Raw genomic sequence first — 19,001 nt, forward strand, 5'->3', positions numbered from 1 at the left:
ACTTCCAGGGCTCCAGATAATTTTTCAACATCCGGAGTACGTACTCCTTATTTTTGTAATATAGGAGTACTGGAAAAACTTAAGAATACATTTAGAGTACTGAATGGAATTTAATGGGGTATGAGATCTTGTGTTCCGTTTCATATATGCACCACAACATTACTACTCTTGTGTAAACAGGTAAATAAACAATAAAACAAATTTCTTTTCAGATAAATACATCTGTAAGTGATTCTATGACCGAACACCATTGCTGTGGTGCGTATCCGCTACGTTTTCTAAATTATTTCCTACCGTATTGTGCATATGTATCATCCATACATACGCCGATACGGCCCTTATCTGGAGCCCTGCTCTTCCATAACTTAATTACAGGTTTTGCTTTCTGATTCCCTGTGGGGGATTTTGTGTCAGAATTGGTCCCCAGCAACTGATGCATGTCATCGTACCCCTAGATTGATGGTCATAGTGTCAATCATTGGATTGTCTGGTCCAAACTACTTACATGTCACCCGTGTAGGGCTGGAATAGTGCTGTGTAACAACAAAATAGTTTGATCTACCCCAAACTGCTGACAACACAAATCACATAACATAATATTTTGACAAATATGAAATTTATTTTACAGATGATAATTACATTGTAGTTTTATTGAATTTGTCATGATGCTTTGATTCAGCCATGATGTAAAAGATGATGTCATGATCCTGATGATTCTGTGTGTGAAGTCTCGACATTGTCCTTCGTCACATGTAACAGCTGTTCTCATGTCCCCATGATGGGATGATGACACAGGTATTCACTTAACAAATTAGTACATAGTCACAAATTACACTCTGGAGGAAACATTTATCACGTTCTGGAAAGGTCTCGGCTGTCTCTTTCAACACGATCTTGATATCTGGTAACAGTTTGCTTCAAGTCCTCATAAATCTGGAAAAAAGAGTGAACAGTAAATAACACTGACCAAAATTTGCACTGGTCAAAAGGACTAGCACAACAAACTATGTACTGGTCCTTTGGATCTCTCTAGACACATTTATACACATTTGTATGATCAAAAAGGGTTTCAAAATGTTCTACTTTATTACACAGTCAGGTAAGGTACCCACTATACTAAAGCTGTTTACACTGCAGGTTTTGTTTAGAGTCAAAGAGGTGATGATTTCAAAAGTTGAACATGCTAAAGATTTTGTTCATCCACAAAAAAACGACCACCAGACCATCATTTATTTCATGTTTCTGGTTCTGAGGAAACTGTGTTATAATTAGTGGACCAGTGTTTGAGTCAAACACTGTCCTACAGTTCAGATGGAGACATAGGCAGTTGGCCATAAACAAATTGGAATATAATGTGCCTAGAGTTCTTGAACAAGTGCTGAACTTCATCCCATGATGATGAGTTCTGTTTCCACCCTTGCAAACTAGGATGGAACAAGAATACAAAGTCATCAATATCCCCCGCAATGGCAAAATACTCTTCATGAATATGTCTACGAGTTATGATTATGTCAAATGTTTTGGTGTGTATATAGAAAAGTGGAAGGAGATTATTGAAAGGTTTTTAAATTTCTGCTCCGGAAAAGAGCACTACTACTAATTTCAGTCTAAGTCAAACTTGTTACCATGGTAACGCCAAAAATATTTCATTCAGAATACCAAAACTACCAAAAGGCACCAGTACACCACTAGACCAATCTATGCGTCAAGTTTGGTGAAGAAATATTGAATGGTTTTAAAGTTCTGCTCCGGAAAAGAGCACTACCGCCAATTTCAATCTAAGTCAAACTTGTTACCATGGAAACGCCAAAAATATTTTATTCAGAATTCCAAAAACTACCAAAAGGCACCAGTACACCACCAGATGTATGTATGTGCCAAGTTTGGTAAAGAAATATTGAACGGTTTTAAAGTCCTGCTAGGAAAAGACAAATGCGCACAGACGCACGCATGGACGCACGGATGGAGTCCATTTTAATACCCCCCGCAAAATGCGTTGAGGGGGATAATTACATTCTCATGTTTGGGATGGAGTAACAAATCTATGCATAGTCTGATAAAAATTCATATTACAAAATCAACATCTGGTTCATAAAAAGTTTGGTGATACCTGTGGATATTTTGGTCAATTGATATTTTCCAACAATACTTAGCGATGTTAGACCTGTTATAGGCTTAAGATCGGATTATCTGTCAATTCATCTTGACTGGGCAACGCCTATGTATTTGAGGAAAATATCTGGTAATGTAACGGTTATTATCCCCTGCCACAATGTGGAGACAGGGATACTGGTAGGGAGTTTGTCAATCTTTTTCCATCTCCTGTGTGGGAACAAAAAGATGTAAAGGCACTATATCACGCCAAACTACTCTAAAAATAAATAATGCATTTCTCTCAATAATACTAACTATCAGCCCTCAGGAAAGCTACCATATAGTTTATTCCAAAAAGAATTATGTGTTTAGATTACAATATTAAATTAAAAAGTTCGAATGAATTAATGCAACATTGCATTAAATCGACTCTTGCGTCCTCCACCGGCCAAACATTATTTCAAGCGAACCCCATAGAGTTATGTCTCTTGGAGCGCACTTGACGAATATCCTACACACAACTTGTGATTGAAACTAGTTCGGCAAATACCGACAACACCGTGTGTGACAATTTTTGATGTACCGATGAATTGTTTACATTCCATATATGGCAAGTGTTCTCTGTTTGGAAGCTGTTCACCTCGAAGTTTCAATTATTGATTTCAGGCAAGTCATAAGAGAGAATAATTCTTTTATTGCATCAAAAGAAGTCAAAGTGAGTGAATATGCCCCAATATATGTATAATATAGGCCAAAATATTGTCACGAATATTGTTCCTTTATAGTTGGAGACCTGATATTAAACTACATGTTTTATAATCTTGACCATCAGATATGGAAATCATCAGACATAGTGCCTAAGAAGGGGTGAAACCACTGAGGTAACATGAAAATGTAATTTTCTGACTAAAATTGATTTTTTATACTTATCCTGACTCATGCTAATTATGCTTGTCTCCTTCCTCTTGTGAATGATAGTGGAACACTTGAAATCCCTTGAAGTTCCCTTCAAAAAAGCGGACGTAAAATCACTCGCCCAAGAGTAGCGTCCCTTTCCTCCCTTTGGCGCCCAAATGGTCACATGATCGGCCATATTTGTCACTCTCTCCGTATGTAAGCCTGACACCCGGATTTACAAGGAAATCCAGAGTGCCATAAGAGGGGAGATTGGGAGGGCTTACGTCATGAGTATAAAATATCAATTTTAGTCAGAAAATTACAAATTTTTACCTTATCCTGACTCAAGCTAATTATGCTTGCAGAATCCGTCGGAAATGGTGGTGGGTCAAGCCACGTTCTGGATTCACTGGTAGTAGATTTATGTCCTGTATTACCCCCTTGGGAACTTATGATGGCACTGTTGAAGATTCTTTCAACTTCTGTCTGATGAGTCTGGGGGGACCACAACTTGTAAGATTTCTTCCGAAACTTCTGACATTTTCGTATAGCTGCGACCCTTCTTCATGTACGAGTATGTCCTATACAAGTACAGGGTCTATCACTCATGCTAGTCTGTCCTAGACGTGTGCATGGACTTACAGCCATTGTTCTCCAGAGCGTTGGTTTTCACAAGTCATGTGATAAAAGGGGTGAGATTTACTCAGCGCCTTTGTGGAACCGTTAGTTGTTGTGCTACAACAAGTGGCCCAAACTGGTGAATGCCTGAGACGTCTTCAGTCGCAATGTCTCTGAGGTAGTGGTTGCCAAACACCGTGGTCGATCTCCAAAAGCAGCCCTCCATTATAGTTGTAATCGAGCAGTTTCCATGCAGAGCAAGTGTAGACACCAGGGCTCTGACTTCATGTGGATTGGAGGCCCATGGAGGCTCAAGTCCTGCTGCTTTATAGGCCCTTAGTATAACGGCTGTCATCCAGATCGATATTGTTGTCCGTGAGATGGGCGTCTCAGTGGATAAGGCGATGAATAGGCGCTTGAATTTTCGTCTCCTTGTTTTAGTTCTTTGTATGTAGACTTTAAGTGCTCTGACTGGGCATAAGGATAGATCCTGCATATCCTGTGGCCCAAGGACTGTAGATAGTGCTAGGATGTGGAATTGTCTGTCAGGCTGACCAGGCAGTTGGTTCTTGGCGATAAAATCCCATCTCAGTCCCAGATGTATGATGTCACGATGTCTTGATTCAAATTGTGTTCGTTCAAAGTCCAGAGCATGTATTTCTGACATCCTTGCAGCTGTTGCTAGGGCGATCAGAAACAGCGTTTTCTGAGTTAGTAGTTCAAAGGATGTCCGTCCACGTAGAGATGAGTGTTGCAAACCGGCTCTGGAAAAACGGTCCCTCCGCAAACGTTTGACTGCCAAGTCCACCATTGGAGATATGGTTTCAGGCTGTCCGGTAGTATTAAGGGATCTATGCTGTCTAGGTTGGCGTTCACAAATACTTGTAGTGGGCGCAACTGTTATCTCCCTTTGTGAGGCATGTCTTGAGCTGAGGTGAGTAGACTGAGCATGCTTTGCCAAGCACGTAGTGTCAACGGAGAGAGCAATGCTTGAGATATCATCTGTTGTATTTTGACCCAACGATCCTCTGGAACGACTATACGATTCACTGGTGTGATGAGTCGATTCCTAGGAATTGCAGATCTCGTTTCGGCTCCAGTTCCAACTTGAGGAGATTCACTAGCCATCTTAGTTGAGTGAGCAGCCTGATGGTGAAGTCTAGTTGCAGTCTGAGTTGACTGGGATCTCGATGAGCCTGAATCCGTCGTCCAGGTAGAAAGCAATGCGTAGACCTTGACAATGTAGATATGTGACGATGGGCTTGGTCACTCAAGTAAACAACCAGGGGGGCAACGATATTCCAAACGGTAGAACCTTCCACTGGAAGTGCTGTCCGTATAAAGGAAACGTAGGTATTTCCTTGAGTCTGGATGTATAGGTACGCATCTTGCAGAGATGTCGGAGCTGAGGAAGATGTATCATCTTGAATTTTGCTGGTCTGCGTAGATACTCCCGGTTGAACTTCTTATGTTGTAGATGAGCTGAAATTTCTCCTTGGAATTCTTCTTCGGTACCAGGAAAATTTGGGAGTAGAACCCGGCGTGATGAGATCTTGATCTATCTCTTCTACTGCCTCTTTGTCGAGTAGTGTCTTGATATCATCGTCCAGTTTCTCTATCTGGTCGGCTGCGTAGTTGAAGGCCATCGGGTTGCTTGTGAGCAGCGGAGTGGCTTCCAACTGTATCTTGTACCCTCTGCGCAGTATCTGGGATACGTAGTCATCCTGTAGTATCCCCTAATTCTCCCAGTACCGTTGAAGACGTCCATCCACTGTCGAAGGTTTCACAGGAACGGCTGGGGGTGGAAGACTCAATGCTTGCTACCTTTTGCACCCCTGGGTGCTCGGCCTCTTCCGGGGTTACCTCTAGGAGCTCTAGTTGGGCGACGAAAGGAGCCTCTTCCTCCTTTCATACTGGAATACTTCTTTTCTCTGGCTCTCTGGACTCCTGCAAACTTAGATTTGTTGGAGTAGCGTTGGGACGTCTGCCGAATCACGTTAGCCAAAGTGTCGATGGATTTAATCATAACTTCCCTAGAGTTGTGAGAGACTTCTCTGGCAACTTCTTCAATTCCTCCTCCGAAGATGTAAGATGATGACCATGGGGCTCTGTATAAGGACTTGGTGAAGCGTTCACTCCAAGTGCATGCTGACAATAACGCTTTTATTCTCAGGGGAGTCAAGCCCGCTGAGGTGGAGGTGCTCCGACATAAATTGATGGTCTCTCTTCTGGGAGTATATCATCTGGTCTTCTTCGGCCGAGGAATTCTTGAACTTCGAAATGAGTGTTTCGTTGATAGTCCTTGATCTGGCTAATCCGAAGAAAGTACGTCTGGTGGTTGTATCCAGCTGCGCTAACTTCTTATCCTCAATCTTGTAAGTTCTTTGACGGGAGTCGGTGATAATCTTATAGTCATTATCAACCTCTGGAGCCTTCAGGAAGGGTTCCATCCTATGTAGAGGGAATGTCCTGGCGTTGAATGACGGGATGTGCTGACTTTGCGACTTGGTGGCTTTATCAAAAGCTGCATTGAGGTTGTCTGGTACTTGAGAGATCGGGCTGGTCGGTGGAAAGGTGAGTGTGTCGAAATCATCTTTGGACTGACTGACTGACTGAGTTTAGTTTTACGCCGCTTTTAGCAATATTCCAGCAATATCACGGCGGGGGACACCAGAAATGGGCTTAACACATTGTGCCCATGTGGGGAATCGAACCCGATCATCTTTAACCACTGCCCCAAATCATCTTTGGACAACTTGTAGGTAAAGGCCTCATCTGTGTCCTTAGAAGGTGATGATAAGTCCAAGAGTTAATTTCCGTATCGTAGAAGACGCCTTCACCTTCATCCTCTGATTTAGACATCTCTCGCTCTAAGGATGCACGACGACTTGAATCTCTATAGGATGATCCATAAGATGAGCTTCGCGCAGGCTATCGATCCCAATGTGATCTTGACTCCTTCCTGGAGATTTGAGATATTCCTCAAGACCTTGGCAAAAGGGGATTCCTGGATGTAGCTTCCCCTCTGTAGGAGTGCCTTCGCGCAGGCTCTTGATGTGCGCCAGAGTCCCATGGAGATGACGACTCATATCTGAGAAGTCTGTAGGGTTTGAGAACGCCTTGATTCCTTCCTGCGTGGAGACTTCTTAGCAGCACTCTCTGGGGCGTCTACTTCAGATGGGGAAGATCGTCGTGTCAGAGAGCCTTCGCGCAGGCTTCCCTCTTCATCTAATCTAGATGTGGTGGGGAGACTGTAGAGCCTTCACGCAGGCTAGTAGACGTTGTAGCGGTCTTCATGGCAGCCTTCTATTGAGCGAAGCGACGTTCCATCATCGACATCATCTGGTCTGTAAACTGTTGCATGAACAGTCCCGGGTTGAAGTTCTGCATTGTCTGAAGAGACTGCTGCAGGGATGATGCATCTAATACTGAAGAGACTTCATCTAAGGCTTGCTGCACTCATGAAGAGTTGACGCTGCTGCTATATCTGGTACCCAATGTCTGCGTTGATAGTAGGTCTTCTGTCAGTGTCTGCGCTGATACCAATGCCGATGTAGCTGTAGAAGCAGGCTTCGTCTTCTTACTGATGATGGTGACTTCAGGTATGAGGATGGGTTGATTATAATAAACATCTGCTTCTTCGGAGGAACAATCTCGGCTGAGAAAGACCTCGTCTTCTGTGTAGAGCTGATCATAGACTTTGCTGAAGTCTTCATGGTAGTAGCCTTCTTCTTCTGCGAAGATGAAGATTTGGCCTTCTTTATCTGCGATGAGGTCAGCTCAGTAGACGATGATCTCTTATGGCCTCCGGCGTTCACCCCTGGTACATCGACTTGCTCCTAAGAAACGTTCAGCAATTCACTAGAATTATGAATATCCACGGCAGTGGTTAACACACGGTTATCAGCGCAATCACTCGATTTAGACATGGCTTGTGAATACCTACCTACCCAGTCCTTAGCAGGTCTATGGATGGGAAAAAGGTAATTAGTAAATTCAACCGAATATAAATTTACACAAAACTCACAACGAGAGCTGAAAGAACATGAAACAGTGCAATTAGGACATAATAAATGCGGGTAAGCCGCAGACACTCGGTACCTACAACGAATACAAGTTTTCATCAATTGTAAACATGAAGAAAACACATGTCAAACAACGGAAACTTTAGATCAAATTTCAAACCGTAATGTAGAATATAATCCTAAAAACCGTATACAGCAATAATTTTGATGTAAGGTCCGAAAATATAAAAGGACATGTGCCATATAGGGACCCAGGTGCTCTCACAACCGTCCTCAAGGGCGAAGAAGGAGAGAGTGACAAATATGGCCGATCATGTGACCATCTGGGCGCTAAAGGGAGGAAAGGGACGCTACTCGTGGGTGAGTGATTTTACGTCCGCTTTTTTAAAGGGAACTTCAAAGGATTTCAAGTGTTCCACTATCATTCGCAAGAGGAAGGAGACAAGCATAATTAGCATGAGTCAGGATAAGGAAATTTTTTACTAAAGACTGAATTTGAAAATTGGTTCCACAAATGAGTTTTTCTTGAGGGGCCTTTTGTGTGTATTTATATCACATTTATTAACTTTTGGTGACACATGTGCTGACTTTCCTCTAAGGCCTTATATATGTGACTCTTTTTTTTCAAGTAAACATTTACTTTCATATTATTCATTACTCTATAAACCAATATAAAATTCTAATGTGTCTCCTGGTTGGAGACAGTGACAACACTGTTTTCTTGTTTCAAGTATATCAGTATTTCTGGAACATGGGGAAGCAGATGTGAATTTGTAGACATACTGACCTTCTTGTATGTTATTTGTTCCTGGTGATCGTGCAGTGCAGCGAGGAGTTGGTCAATGCAGACATACGGCAACCACACACACTGGGCATTTAGTCGACAACCCTGAATCACAAATTGATCAGCCTCATCAAATATACTGACAAATCATCTGAAAATCTGCATATTATTTATGCCCCTTTATCAACAGCCCCTTGATTCTAGGAGTTTCCAGTTTCATGGTCTGTTAGGTGCTAAATGTACTGTCAGGATTAATATCTGAGAACAAATCCTGAATTATGGTAGCATGTAGTGAGTAAGCTTGGTTTTATGCTGCTTTGACTGTATTCAGTGTCAGCTTGATGAGTAAGTTGAGTTTACGCAGCTTTTAGCAATATTCCAGCAATATCACGATTGGGGAAAACCAGAAATGGGCTTGACACATTGTACCCATGTAGAGAATAAAACCAGGTGTTCAGTGTGTTGTGCAAACGCTTTAACCACTGGGCTTCCTCTTTTTCATCATCAAATCTTGATGGAGGAAGAGAGCACAAAGTGCTATAGGTCATCCACTTTTACCACTTTTGGGGAGACCATGACTATGATTTTCACAACACACACACATAAAAGTTGATTAACACATTTGGCCTGACCTTGAGATCAAACATGATCCTGTCTACCCCAGCAAGTGTGTCTGTCACTGCGTGGATGTACTCAGTGGCCAGTGCTGCAGCCTCTTCCAGTAGGTCGTAGTCAATATACACTCGCAGCAGCTCCGCACAGTTCAGCTCCTACAGCAGAAAATAATCACGATCTTAAAACATGTAAATGTCAATGACTTAAATCTAATTTAACCAACACTATCTGACCCCATGCTTAAGGTGTCCCTCCTGTAGCAACTTTCAAAATCGATGTTAATTTTGGTAAAACCTAAGTAGTTTAGATTTAGAGTGAGTGTGAGTGAGTTTAGTTTTACGCCACACTCAGCAATATTCCAGCTATATGGCGGCGGTCTGTAAATAATCGAATCTGGACCAGACAATCCAGTGATCAACAGCATGAGCATCGATCTGCGCAATTGGGAACCAATGATATGTGTCAACCAAGTCAGCGAGCCTGACAACCCGATCCTGTTAGTCGCCTCTTACGACAAGCATGGGTTACTGAAGGTACATTCTAACCCGGACCTTCACGGGTTTTAGATTTAGAGTATAGGTTAGCAAGCTTTTGATCTCAACTTCCACAGTCTGTTTCGAGGAGTAAGGCAAGTATGCATAAGATGATAACAGGTAAGTTAAAAATGATATACCTTCTTATACATCCCTGAACGAAGCTAAATTCATACACCATTATCAAGCTGAAAGTGACTACAACCAAGTGATGAGAAGTATATATGCAAAGTGACAAGAGGCAGATGAACAATAACAAGCACTGTCACTTAGGTAAAATAATCCCCCCGCCGCAAACTATCAAATTAAACTTAAAAAGTAATGGAACTTTAAGATGAAGTTAAATGTCAACAAAAACATGACCAGTCAACCTCTCTTTATATCTTGCTCTTTAGTTGTTCAAACACACAAATATTTTCAAGACTGACTTTGACCTTGACATGAATGTCATAGTGTATGAAATATGCAAAAGTGGTACTAAAGAAATTGCTTATTGAAAAACATTCAAGGGAAGTCTTGAAAGTCTATGAAGAAAATCCAGTGAATTCAGGTTAACATGCTGAAATCTTCAAAGTGTCTTTGTGACCTTGAAAATTAAGTGAAGGTCACCAAAATCGACTGGGCCTTGCACTTTCCTTAGATGAAGCTTGGTGTCAAATATGAAGAAAGTCCAGTGAATGGTTCTTGAGATATTTCGCTGACCATCTTAACATGCAGGTTAACATCCTGAAATCGCTAAAGTGTCACCATGACCTTGAAGAATGAAGCCGAAGGTCACCAAAATCGACTGGGTCAAATATAGAAGACCCTCTTGAGGCCTTCCCTAGATAAAGCTTGGCCATGCTGAATATGAAGAAAATCTAGTGAACGGTTCTTGAGATATATCGCTGACCAGAGTAAAACGTTAAAGTCCCATTGTGACCGCGGAAATGAATGCCTGGGACCTTTCTTATACTGTGATGAACCTAGGTACCAAATATGAAAAGAATCAAGTCAACGGATCTTAAGATATTCTAATTTGTACGCGCGGCAGGGGATAACAACAACAGGTCATTGATAACAAGTAGCACATATTTGGATGAGGCAAGGTGAAGAGTAGGAACTACAAATGCCACAAGTCAGGACGCCAATATATAGAAAGGATTAAATTGTACACAAGCTGTTTGAATGCTAATTAAATACTTGATGGATTGAGCTCATGCCTTGATAAATCCCTACTCATCATATAAGCATGGGACCACCTTCCCCGGCTCCCCATCCCTCATGCTGTGTCTTGTATGCCAGGCAGTTATCTTTGTTTTTGACAGACAGAAATCCATGCTTAACAGTGACTAGAAAGATACCCCGAACCGGTGCCCTATTGCGAGACATGAGGGAAAGATGTGTAGTTGGTGACTGCGGCATGACCTGTTACAAGTGCGGCGTGTTTCCTACCTTGTAAGTGTTGATGAACCAGGTGGGCAGGGCGAAGCCATGAGACAACAGCTTCTCAGATACACATCTGTGGTAGCGGGTGGTGTTGTCCTCGTAGCTGCTCAGGTAACTCTGGAGCAGGGTCCATGCCTGGTCCGCTGCACTGTAACACATGATAGAGTAGAATAGTTGGCAATAGACAGAGGGGACGGAGTAGACCAAGTAGGGCAACAGACTAGGGGGAGGGAGTAGACCAAGTGGGGCAACAGACTAGAGGAGGGAGTAGACCAAGTGGGGCAACAGACTGGGGTAAGGAGTAGACCATGTGGGCAACAGACTGGGGTAAGGAGTAGACCATGTGGGCCACAGACTGGGGTAAGGAGTAGACCATGTGGGGCAACAGACTGGGGTAAGGAGTAGACCATGTGGGCAACAGACTGGGGTAAGGAGTAGACCATGTGGGCCACAGACTGGGGTAAGGAGTAGACCATGTGGGCAACAGACTGGGGTAGGGAGTAGACCATGTGGGCAACAGACTGGGGTAAGGAGTAGACCAAGTGGGCCACAGACTGGGGTAAGGAGTAGACCAAGTGGGGCAACAGACTGGGGTAAGGAGTAGACCATGTGGGCAACAGACTAGAAACCATGGGGAGGGAGTAGACCAAGTGGGGCAACAGACTGGGGGAAGGAGTAGACCAAGTGGGGCAACAGATTTGGGTAAGGAGTAGACCATGTGGGGCAACAGACTGGGGTAAGGAGTAGACCACTTGGGCAACAGACTTGGGTAAGGAAGTAGACCACTTGGGCAACAGACTGGGGGTAAGGAGTAGACCATGTGGGCAACAGACTGAGGGTAAGGAGAGTAGACCATGTGGGCAACAGACTGGGGTGAAGGAGTAGACCATGTGGGCCACAGACTGGGAGTAAGGGTAGACCAGTGGGCCAGCAGACTGGGGTAAGAGTAGACCATGTGGGCCACAGACTGGGGTAGGAATAGACCATGTGGGCAACAGACTGGGAGTAGAAGGAGTAGACCATGTGGGCAACAGACTGGGGTAAGGAGTAGACCATGTGGGCAACAGACTGGGGTAAGGAGTAGATCCACGTGGGCAACAGGGTGACTGGGGTAAGGAGTAGACCATGGCAACAGACTGGGGTAAGGAGTAGACCATGTGGGCAACAGACTGTGGGGGTAAGAGGAGTAGACCATGTGAGGCAACAGACTGGGGGAAGGAGTAGACCATGTGGGCCACAGACTGGGGTAAGGAGTAGACCATGTGCCAACAGACTTGGGTAGAGGAGTAGAGCCATGTGGGCAACAGACTGGGGTAAGGAGTAGACCATGTGGGCAACAGACTGGGGGAAGGAGTAGACCATGTGGGCCACAGACTGGGTAAGGAGGAGTAGACCATGTGGGCAACAGACTGGGAGTGAGGAGTAGACCATGTGGGCAACAGACTGGGAGTAAGGAGTAGACCATGTGGGCCACAGACTGGGGGTAAGGAGTAGACCATGTGGGCAACAGACTGGGCAACAGTAAGGAGTAGACCATGTGGGCAACACAGACTGGGGTAGGGAGTAGACCATGTGGGCAACAGACTGGGGTAAGGAGTAGACCATGTGGGCAACAGACTGGGGTAAGGAGTAGACCATGTGGGCAACAGACTGGGGTAAGGAGTAGACCATGTGGGCCACAGACTGGGGTAAGGAGTAGACCATGTGGGCAACAGACTGGGGTAAGGAGTAGACCATGTGGGCAACAGACTGGGGTAAGGAGTAGACCATGTGGGGTAAGGAGTGTAGACCATGTGGGCAACAGACTGGGGTAAGGAGTAGACCATGTGGGCAACAGACTGGGGTAAGGAGTAGACCATGTGGGCCACAGACTGGGGTAAGGAGTAGACCATGTGGGGCAACAGACTGGGGTAAGGAGTAGACCAAAGAGACATTTGGGGCGGAGATCAAGGGGTATGAACAGTTTAGCTTCGAGATAGAGCAGATCATGAGAAGTGAGGAGATAAAATCGAGTGAGGAGACAGGAATAAGACATTAATGGAAGAGAGGAGACGTACAAGAATCTGGAGACTAAATAAAGTGAGTGCTTAAAACGTTGAATACAGTGGATGAAAATGCAGAGGTGAGGAGTGGAAAATAGTGTTGGAGAGAGTGAATAGGCAGAGCAGTACATGGGTTTATGCTGTGGCCCCAAGTGGAATAACCTATACTGTGTCAGACATGCTCAGCGAGATGATAATATGAATACAATGTAGTAAACATCAAGAATGGAGGTGTATTTCCAGCACACAATCCAACATAAATCCAAATTTGTGTCCAAATTTCAAACCAGAGGATAGATGATTTATATATACATTGTGGAAAAATTCTCATTGCATAGCTTAATAGCTGTGTATAAGGCCAGACAATGGCTGTGTACAAGGCATTACGTCCAACCTTTTGTCCCTCTGAACGGTCCCAGCATTGAAATGGTTTTCCTGCAACCAGTCCCACGCCTCCGACGTCTGGTCATTGTCTCCAATCATGAAGTAGTTGCTTCCCTTGGCCAGGTGCACACATCTTCCAGGACGACACATAATACATTAGTCAAACAAGCACATCACAACTTATAGCCAAATCATTTATTGATTTTGGCATAAGTGTTTACACAGTGGAATTACTAAAATAATTTGTGAACGTGAAACGTAAAAAACACGTGCTTAACTAAATGGTAAATAAACAACGTTCTTGCCACTCCGACCACCAAACTAATTATGATACTTTTTCTAAACTACATGAACTAAATAAGCTATCTGATAAGATACACAACTATAATTCTAAATTGTTTAGTATCTATACTATGCCCAAATATGGCAAACTATTTGTGTAATCTACGACCAGTACGAGTCTCACTGATCAAAATTGTCGACCATCCACCAAGCCATCAGAAACGTATGTACTCGACCCTGCACATGCAGAAAGTGACTGCACGAGGAGTTACGGTTGCGTTTTGATACAATGTTCATGGTTCTTGTAAAGATGTGTTTTGGCTATGTTTTTTCACCTATCAGATATCAAAAACCAAAGAAACTAACTTTCTCTCCAGAATAATAAGATAACTCAATCAGTTAGAATTTTGATGAATGTTCATTGTATTGTCATTTGAAATATGTATACTGAGGGAAACAAATAAGGCAACACCACTTCATGGCAGTGTTCCTTTATTTATTCTCAGATTTCCTCCCACGGAGCTATTCAAAGCTGATGAAGAAAACTGGAAACTATTACAGGGACACTTGAATTTCCTGTGTTCCTTTATTTGTTGCTCTTCAGAACTACCCTGATATCACAATTACGATACAAGTGCCACTTCAGCTGTTTGCAGAAACACAGGGATATATTTGATCACGAAGTCACGATGCATACACTAGATGAGTGCAAGTAGTAATGATGCAACGTTATACATCTGGAAGAAGGGGGATGCACAGACATTTACCCCTCTGGAACTACATCATATACCAATGATTATGTACTATTACACTTTTCAGTCTGTTTCTGTAACACCAAACAAAAGAGTTAAGGAATTAGAAAGTCCCACCTGAGTGCCAGATTCTCGAAGACAGTGTTGAGTGTGAGGTTGAAGTACTTGGCCACAATGATGGCTCGGTCAAACAGCCCTGAGTTCACAAGGAGACCCACCATCTCATCTGGGCCTGGAGTTGGACCTGTGTTAGAGAGGAAGCTGGTTAGGTTATACACATCTCCCTATTGGTACAGCAGCGAGCGAGTGAGGGAAGTGATGTTCATCTCATCAATTTTCCAGCTATGTCACGGCAGCCTCTATGTAGTAAAGTCTTTACCAGGGGAATCAGTGACAGGACGTATGAGCAGGACCAGCTGATGTACGACGACACGCGTAATCAGTCAACACACAGCCTGACCACCCAATCATTTCTTGTATGCATTGGACACTGGCGACAGTTTCTTCCAATTTTCCCCCAATTCTCCAAAATGACAGGTTTGTCAGCTGACCTGTTCAGGGTAAGATTAATTACCAAAACACCTGTGAATTCAGTACAAGTGTTTTGTCATAATATCAATCACTGGATTGTCTGGTCAATGCTACTGTCTACAGACCACCATTGTATGGCTGGAATTTATTACCAAAACTTATTCATTTTGCACTGAAAGATGTGAGTTGATAGCAACTTAATAATGGCAGCTTTCAATAAGGGTAAATACAACTGTTGTGTGAAACAGGACTTTGACTGATACTGACACAGAATTTAAATCGACCCGACTGTACCAACCTGAAGCAAGAGAAGGGTCTGGGTTTCTGCGGATGAGGCGGAGACGAGCATCAACCAAGATGTATTCCTTCTCAATGTCCACCAGCTCCATAATCTCCATCTTCCGTGTCACTGTCACAACATACATCAATACAGCACACATGAAAACACACACAAACACTCCCCACTTTACTCAGTTCTCTATCAGTAATTACAGGAATGTTTTCAATGCAGGAAAAACAACTACTTTTACAATTAAGTTGGAGTGAGTGAGTGTGTTTAGTTTTATGCCGCACTCAGCAATATTCCAGCTATACAGCAGCAGTCTGTAAATAATCATGCTGACCAGACCTTTCGATCCCATGAGCATCATCTATGCAATTTACGACATGCATGGGTTTTGAAGATCAATTCTAAGCACGTGGTTTTGATCAATTCTTCATAGGTTAAAACTAAGTTGAAAATAATACCACTCAGTATTGAGTTCTGCTTCCCTGAAAAATATATAGTTTAAGCAATAACATGTATGTCACAATTTTTTTGTCAGAGTATAATACTGTATAGAGCTGAGGACCAGGTAACCATCTTGGAAATGAAACTGGGGGCTGGTAGATACTCACGACTGTGTGCCTCCTTCTCTGCTCCATCCAGACCATGCTTGGGGGAGATACCTGGCTCCTCATCATCATCTGATACCTGCTTACAGAAGATGGAGTTGTCTCAAACACTGACACCAAGCACTCAAACTGTGGAAAGTTGACATATGCTAAAGAATTTCCTTGCTGCTAAGGGACCGTTCATAATTTATTGGGGGGGAAGAGAGGAGGAGGAGGGAGGGAAGGAGGAAGAGAGAGAGAAGGGGAAATGAACCCCTTAAATTTACGTGCACAAAGTAAGTGACCCCTTGCATACCATGTACAAAATCAATGCCCCCATTTCTTATCATTATTTTTTAAATCATCCTCACCCCCCTAGCCATAAATTATGAACGGTCCCTTAAGACACACCAAAAAGCTAAGACCAGTCATGCCAACCGAAGAATATAATCCTGTGACTAAACACAAACTGTGCCATCCAAATATATCAGGATACTTTCTCACAGTTTGACTGGTATGTTGAATGTACATTGTTAGTTGTGTATTTGAACTGTTTGTGGCAGATTCTTTGTTTATGATCCCTGGGTGGTGTTTAATCATCTTTCTTGTGTTGTGCTGTGGTCTTTTCAACATGTTTTTCATAAACAGATCAACCAAATATCTTCCAAACAGGGCATTTAAGCCCCATCATCGTGTTGTCATCCTTCATATTGCAAGCTTACATACTGAAAGGTGTCATGATTGTGTCTCAGCCAATCAAATTGTTCAGCTTATCTGAAGCTCTAAAGGGAGAAAACTCTGTACCTGCTGCACTGACATGGTTTGATAGGCTGTGTAATTTGTACCACTGTCAGATACAGGTAAATATTTACCTCTTAACTTCAAGTATATTTACTTAAATTTTTCCAAACCTGCAGAGGTTTTCAATTCTTTGAAGAGAGTCGTCCTTAGGGTACATATTATGCATTTTCCGCTGTAAAATGTCCTGTGACAGTTGTATCAATGTTTTTGAATAAAAAGATTGTACAATAAATAAACTCTTTATTTATTATACAGGACCCTACCTCACGGAGTTACCTCCCCTTAGCATGCGCTAATTCTGGGTAGGCTCCCTAGACCAGTATCATCATTCTGCTTCTGCTGAATTCTCATCAGTGAACAGAATTGTGGGAGGGTGGTGGGCCTTCAAGGACTGACTCTCTTCAAAGAATTGAAAACCTCTGCAGGTTTGGAAAATTCTTTTCAGAGAGATCGTCCTTGGGGTACATATTATGCATAAACACAGACTCCCAAAGACCGGAGGCCAGGGAGGAGGGAATTCTGTCCAAGCACACACAAAATATAGCGATCATGATCGCGGAAAAAATTGAACAGACGCTTATAACACTCACCTGTCACTTTAGACCCAGTTTAGAAAGCTCATGAGGCATTATGGGAGAGGGAACTGACAGGAGGATTTGGTGCTCAAAGAAGCGACCTCTTAGCATAATGAGAGACATTGCACGAGTCGCGAATGTCAGTGAAATCCGACCCACCAAGTGGCTTCTAACTGAGTATGAGGAGAGCACCGTGAGGGGGAAAAACAAAATACCACTCGCACTAACGATATCGTTAACTCCTTAGAGAATCGAAGGGGGTACAGGTTCTCTGAGTGCTCGTAGCAGACATGTCAATAATGGAATCATTGTACAGTAGCGTCCAACACAAACCAATAAACCAAGATTTCCACTTGGTCGGGGTGGCAGGACACTGTCCACACTGGAGAGAACGATGCGACCAAAGCCGCTTGCGATTAACGTGAATGTGTATCGAGCTGATAATGAAGCGTATAAAAGTGCTTCTTAATGGCTCCAAATAAGCGGCAGAGCAGATCTCTTCAATGGGGAGTGCCGCTGCAAAGCTTTGATGCGGCTACTGCCCCTGACCGAAAGTGAGCCTTCAACCCCTCAGGGGGAGGCTTGCCCTTAGCCTGATAAAGCGGCACAAATACGAAACAAGCCAGCGAAAGACAAAGTTTGCTTGCTGCTGGCTGGCAGAATAGCCTTCCTCGCTAATCGGGAATAACAACAGTAGAACGGCTGGGTACCCGTGCGGATCCCCTGCGTTAGGTTTTGAGATAGACTCTTTGAGCTGCCTTACTTAGACATCCCAGCGGGTGATGCTGCGTGAGAATTAGTCCCCGATGGAAAACTGGGTAAGAGGTAGGAAGTTCGATGGGGCTGTCACATGGAAAGCGTGTCGACCTTCGATCAGGCAAAAAGTACTCTGGGGCTTAGTGCTGACACGCATCGTGTGAAACACAAAGTCAAGCGCCCGGGTGGGACTGACATAGCATGCTCTCGCCCGACTCTTACGACCAGATGTTACCGCCACCAGAAACACAGCTTCCAGGTCAACAACTTCCAGATGGAAATAGCCCGATAGTGTGTGAGAAAGTGGGACGGACAGCCAATCGAAAGCGATGCGACGACAAATCCTGGCGGTGGACTGGATTGCGTACGAGGAGCAGGTCGAGGTCCGTTCAGCGCCAGCTAGAGCGCTATAATGAGTGGGTACTGCCCCAGAAGAGCACCATCGACAGGTGGTGTGAAAAGTAAAATAGCGGTGGAGTAGCCGCCAATGGTCGGCCGCCAGGCCTTCTTCCAAGCTTGAGCTTGCAAAAACTCCAATACCGGACTCAAATCCAGCGAGAAAGGGACCCTGCAATCCCCTTATCTGAATTTTCCAAAGCGGCGCATAGCGGGACCACCTATCCTCGCATTGCTGAGCACGTTTGTAGTCCATACCGAGAAGCCAGAATTGTAGTCTGCAACTGCTGCAGGAATTCCGCTGCGTATTCTGCGAGGTTATTAGACCTGACAGAGGCCAAGCCACCCACTGAATCAAGTAGTTTGGGTGGAAGTGGCTACCGTTCTGAGTGAAGATGTCGATTACATAAAGGTAATGGGAACGGGAGGCGCAGGCAGAAACACGAAAATTACGGAAACCAGCTCTATGAAAGCGATAGCGGTGCCAGTAGCACAAATAGCCGAGGAAACTGGCTGGGTGAACCTTTAATGAAAAGGACCACGGAAGTGAGTGGTAATGGGCGGGGCAGCCAGAGCACTTTTGCCCGGTCAATCCAGCAGGAAGGCGTCGGCAGC

General features: G+C 43.8%; 1 protein-coding gene across 1 annotated transcript in view; it reads right to left on the reverse strand.

Annotated features, from left to right (window-relative positions):
* Nucleotides 1–599: 599 nt before the first annotated feature.
* LOC124262071 (nuclear pore complex protein Nup160-like) overlaps nt 600–19,001 on the reverse strand; it is a 62,613-nt gene continuing 44,211 nt past the window's right edge. The window contains 8 exon segments of the mRNA XM_046696493.1: nt 600–933; nt 8,422–8,523; nt 9,051–9,188; nt 11,001–11,142; nt 13,431–13,553; nt 14,572–14,698; nt 15,284–15,394; nt 15,883–15,961. Of these exon segments, the coding sequence (XP_046552449.1) occupies nt 853–933; nt 8,422–8,523; nt 9,051–9,188; nt 11,001–11,142; nt 13,431–13,553; nt 14,572–14,698; nt 15,284–15,394; nt 15,883–15,961 (903 nt within the window). The 3' untranslated portion in view covers nt 600–852.

Source organism: Haliotis rubra, unplaced genomic scaffold, assembly GCF_003918875.1.
Source record: "Haliotis rubra isolate DU_JTF1 unplaced genomic scaffold, ASM391887v1 Scf82, whole genome shotgun sequence".
NCBI classification, from domain to species: Eukaryota; Metazoa; Mollusca; class Gastropoda; order Lepetellida; family Haliotidae; genus Haliotis; species Haliotis rubra.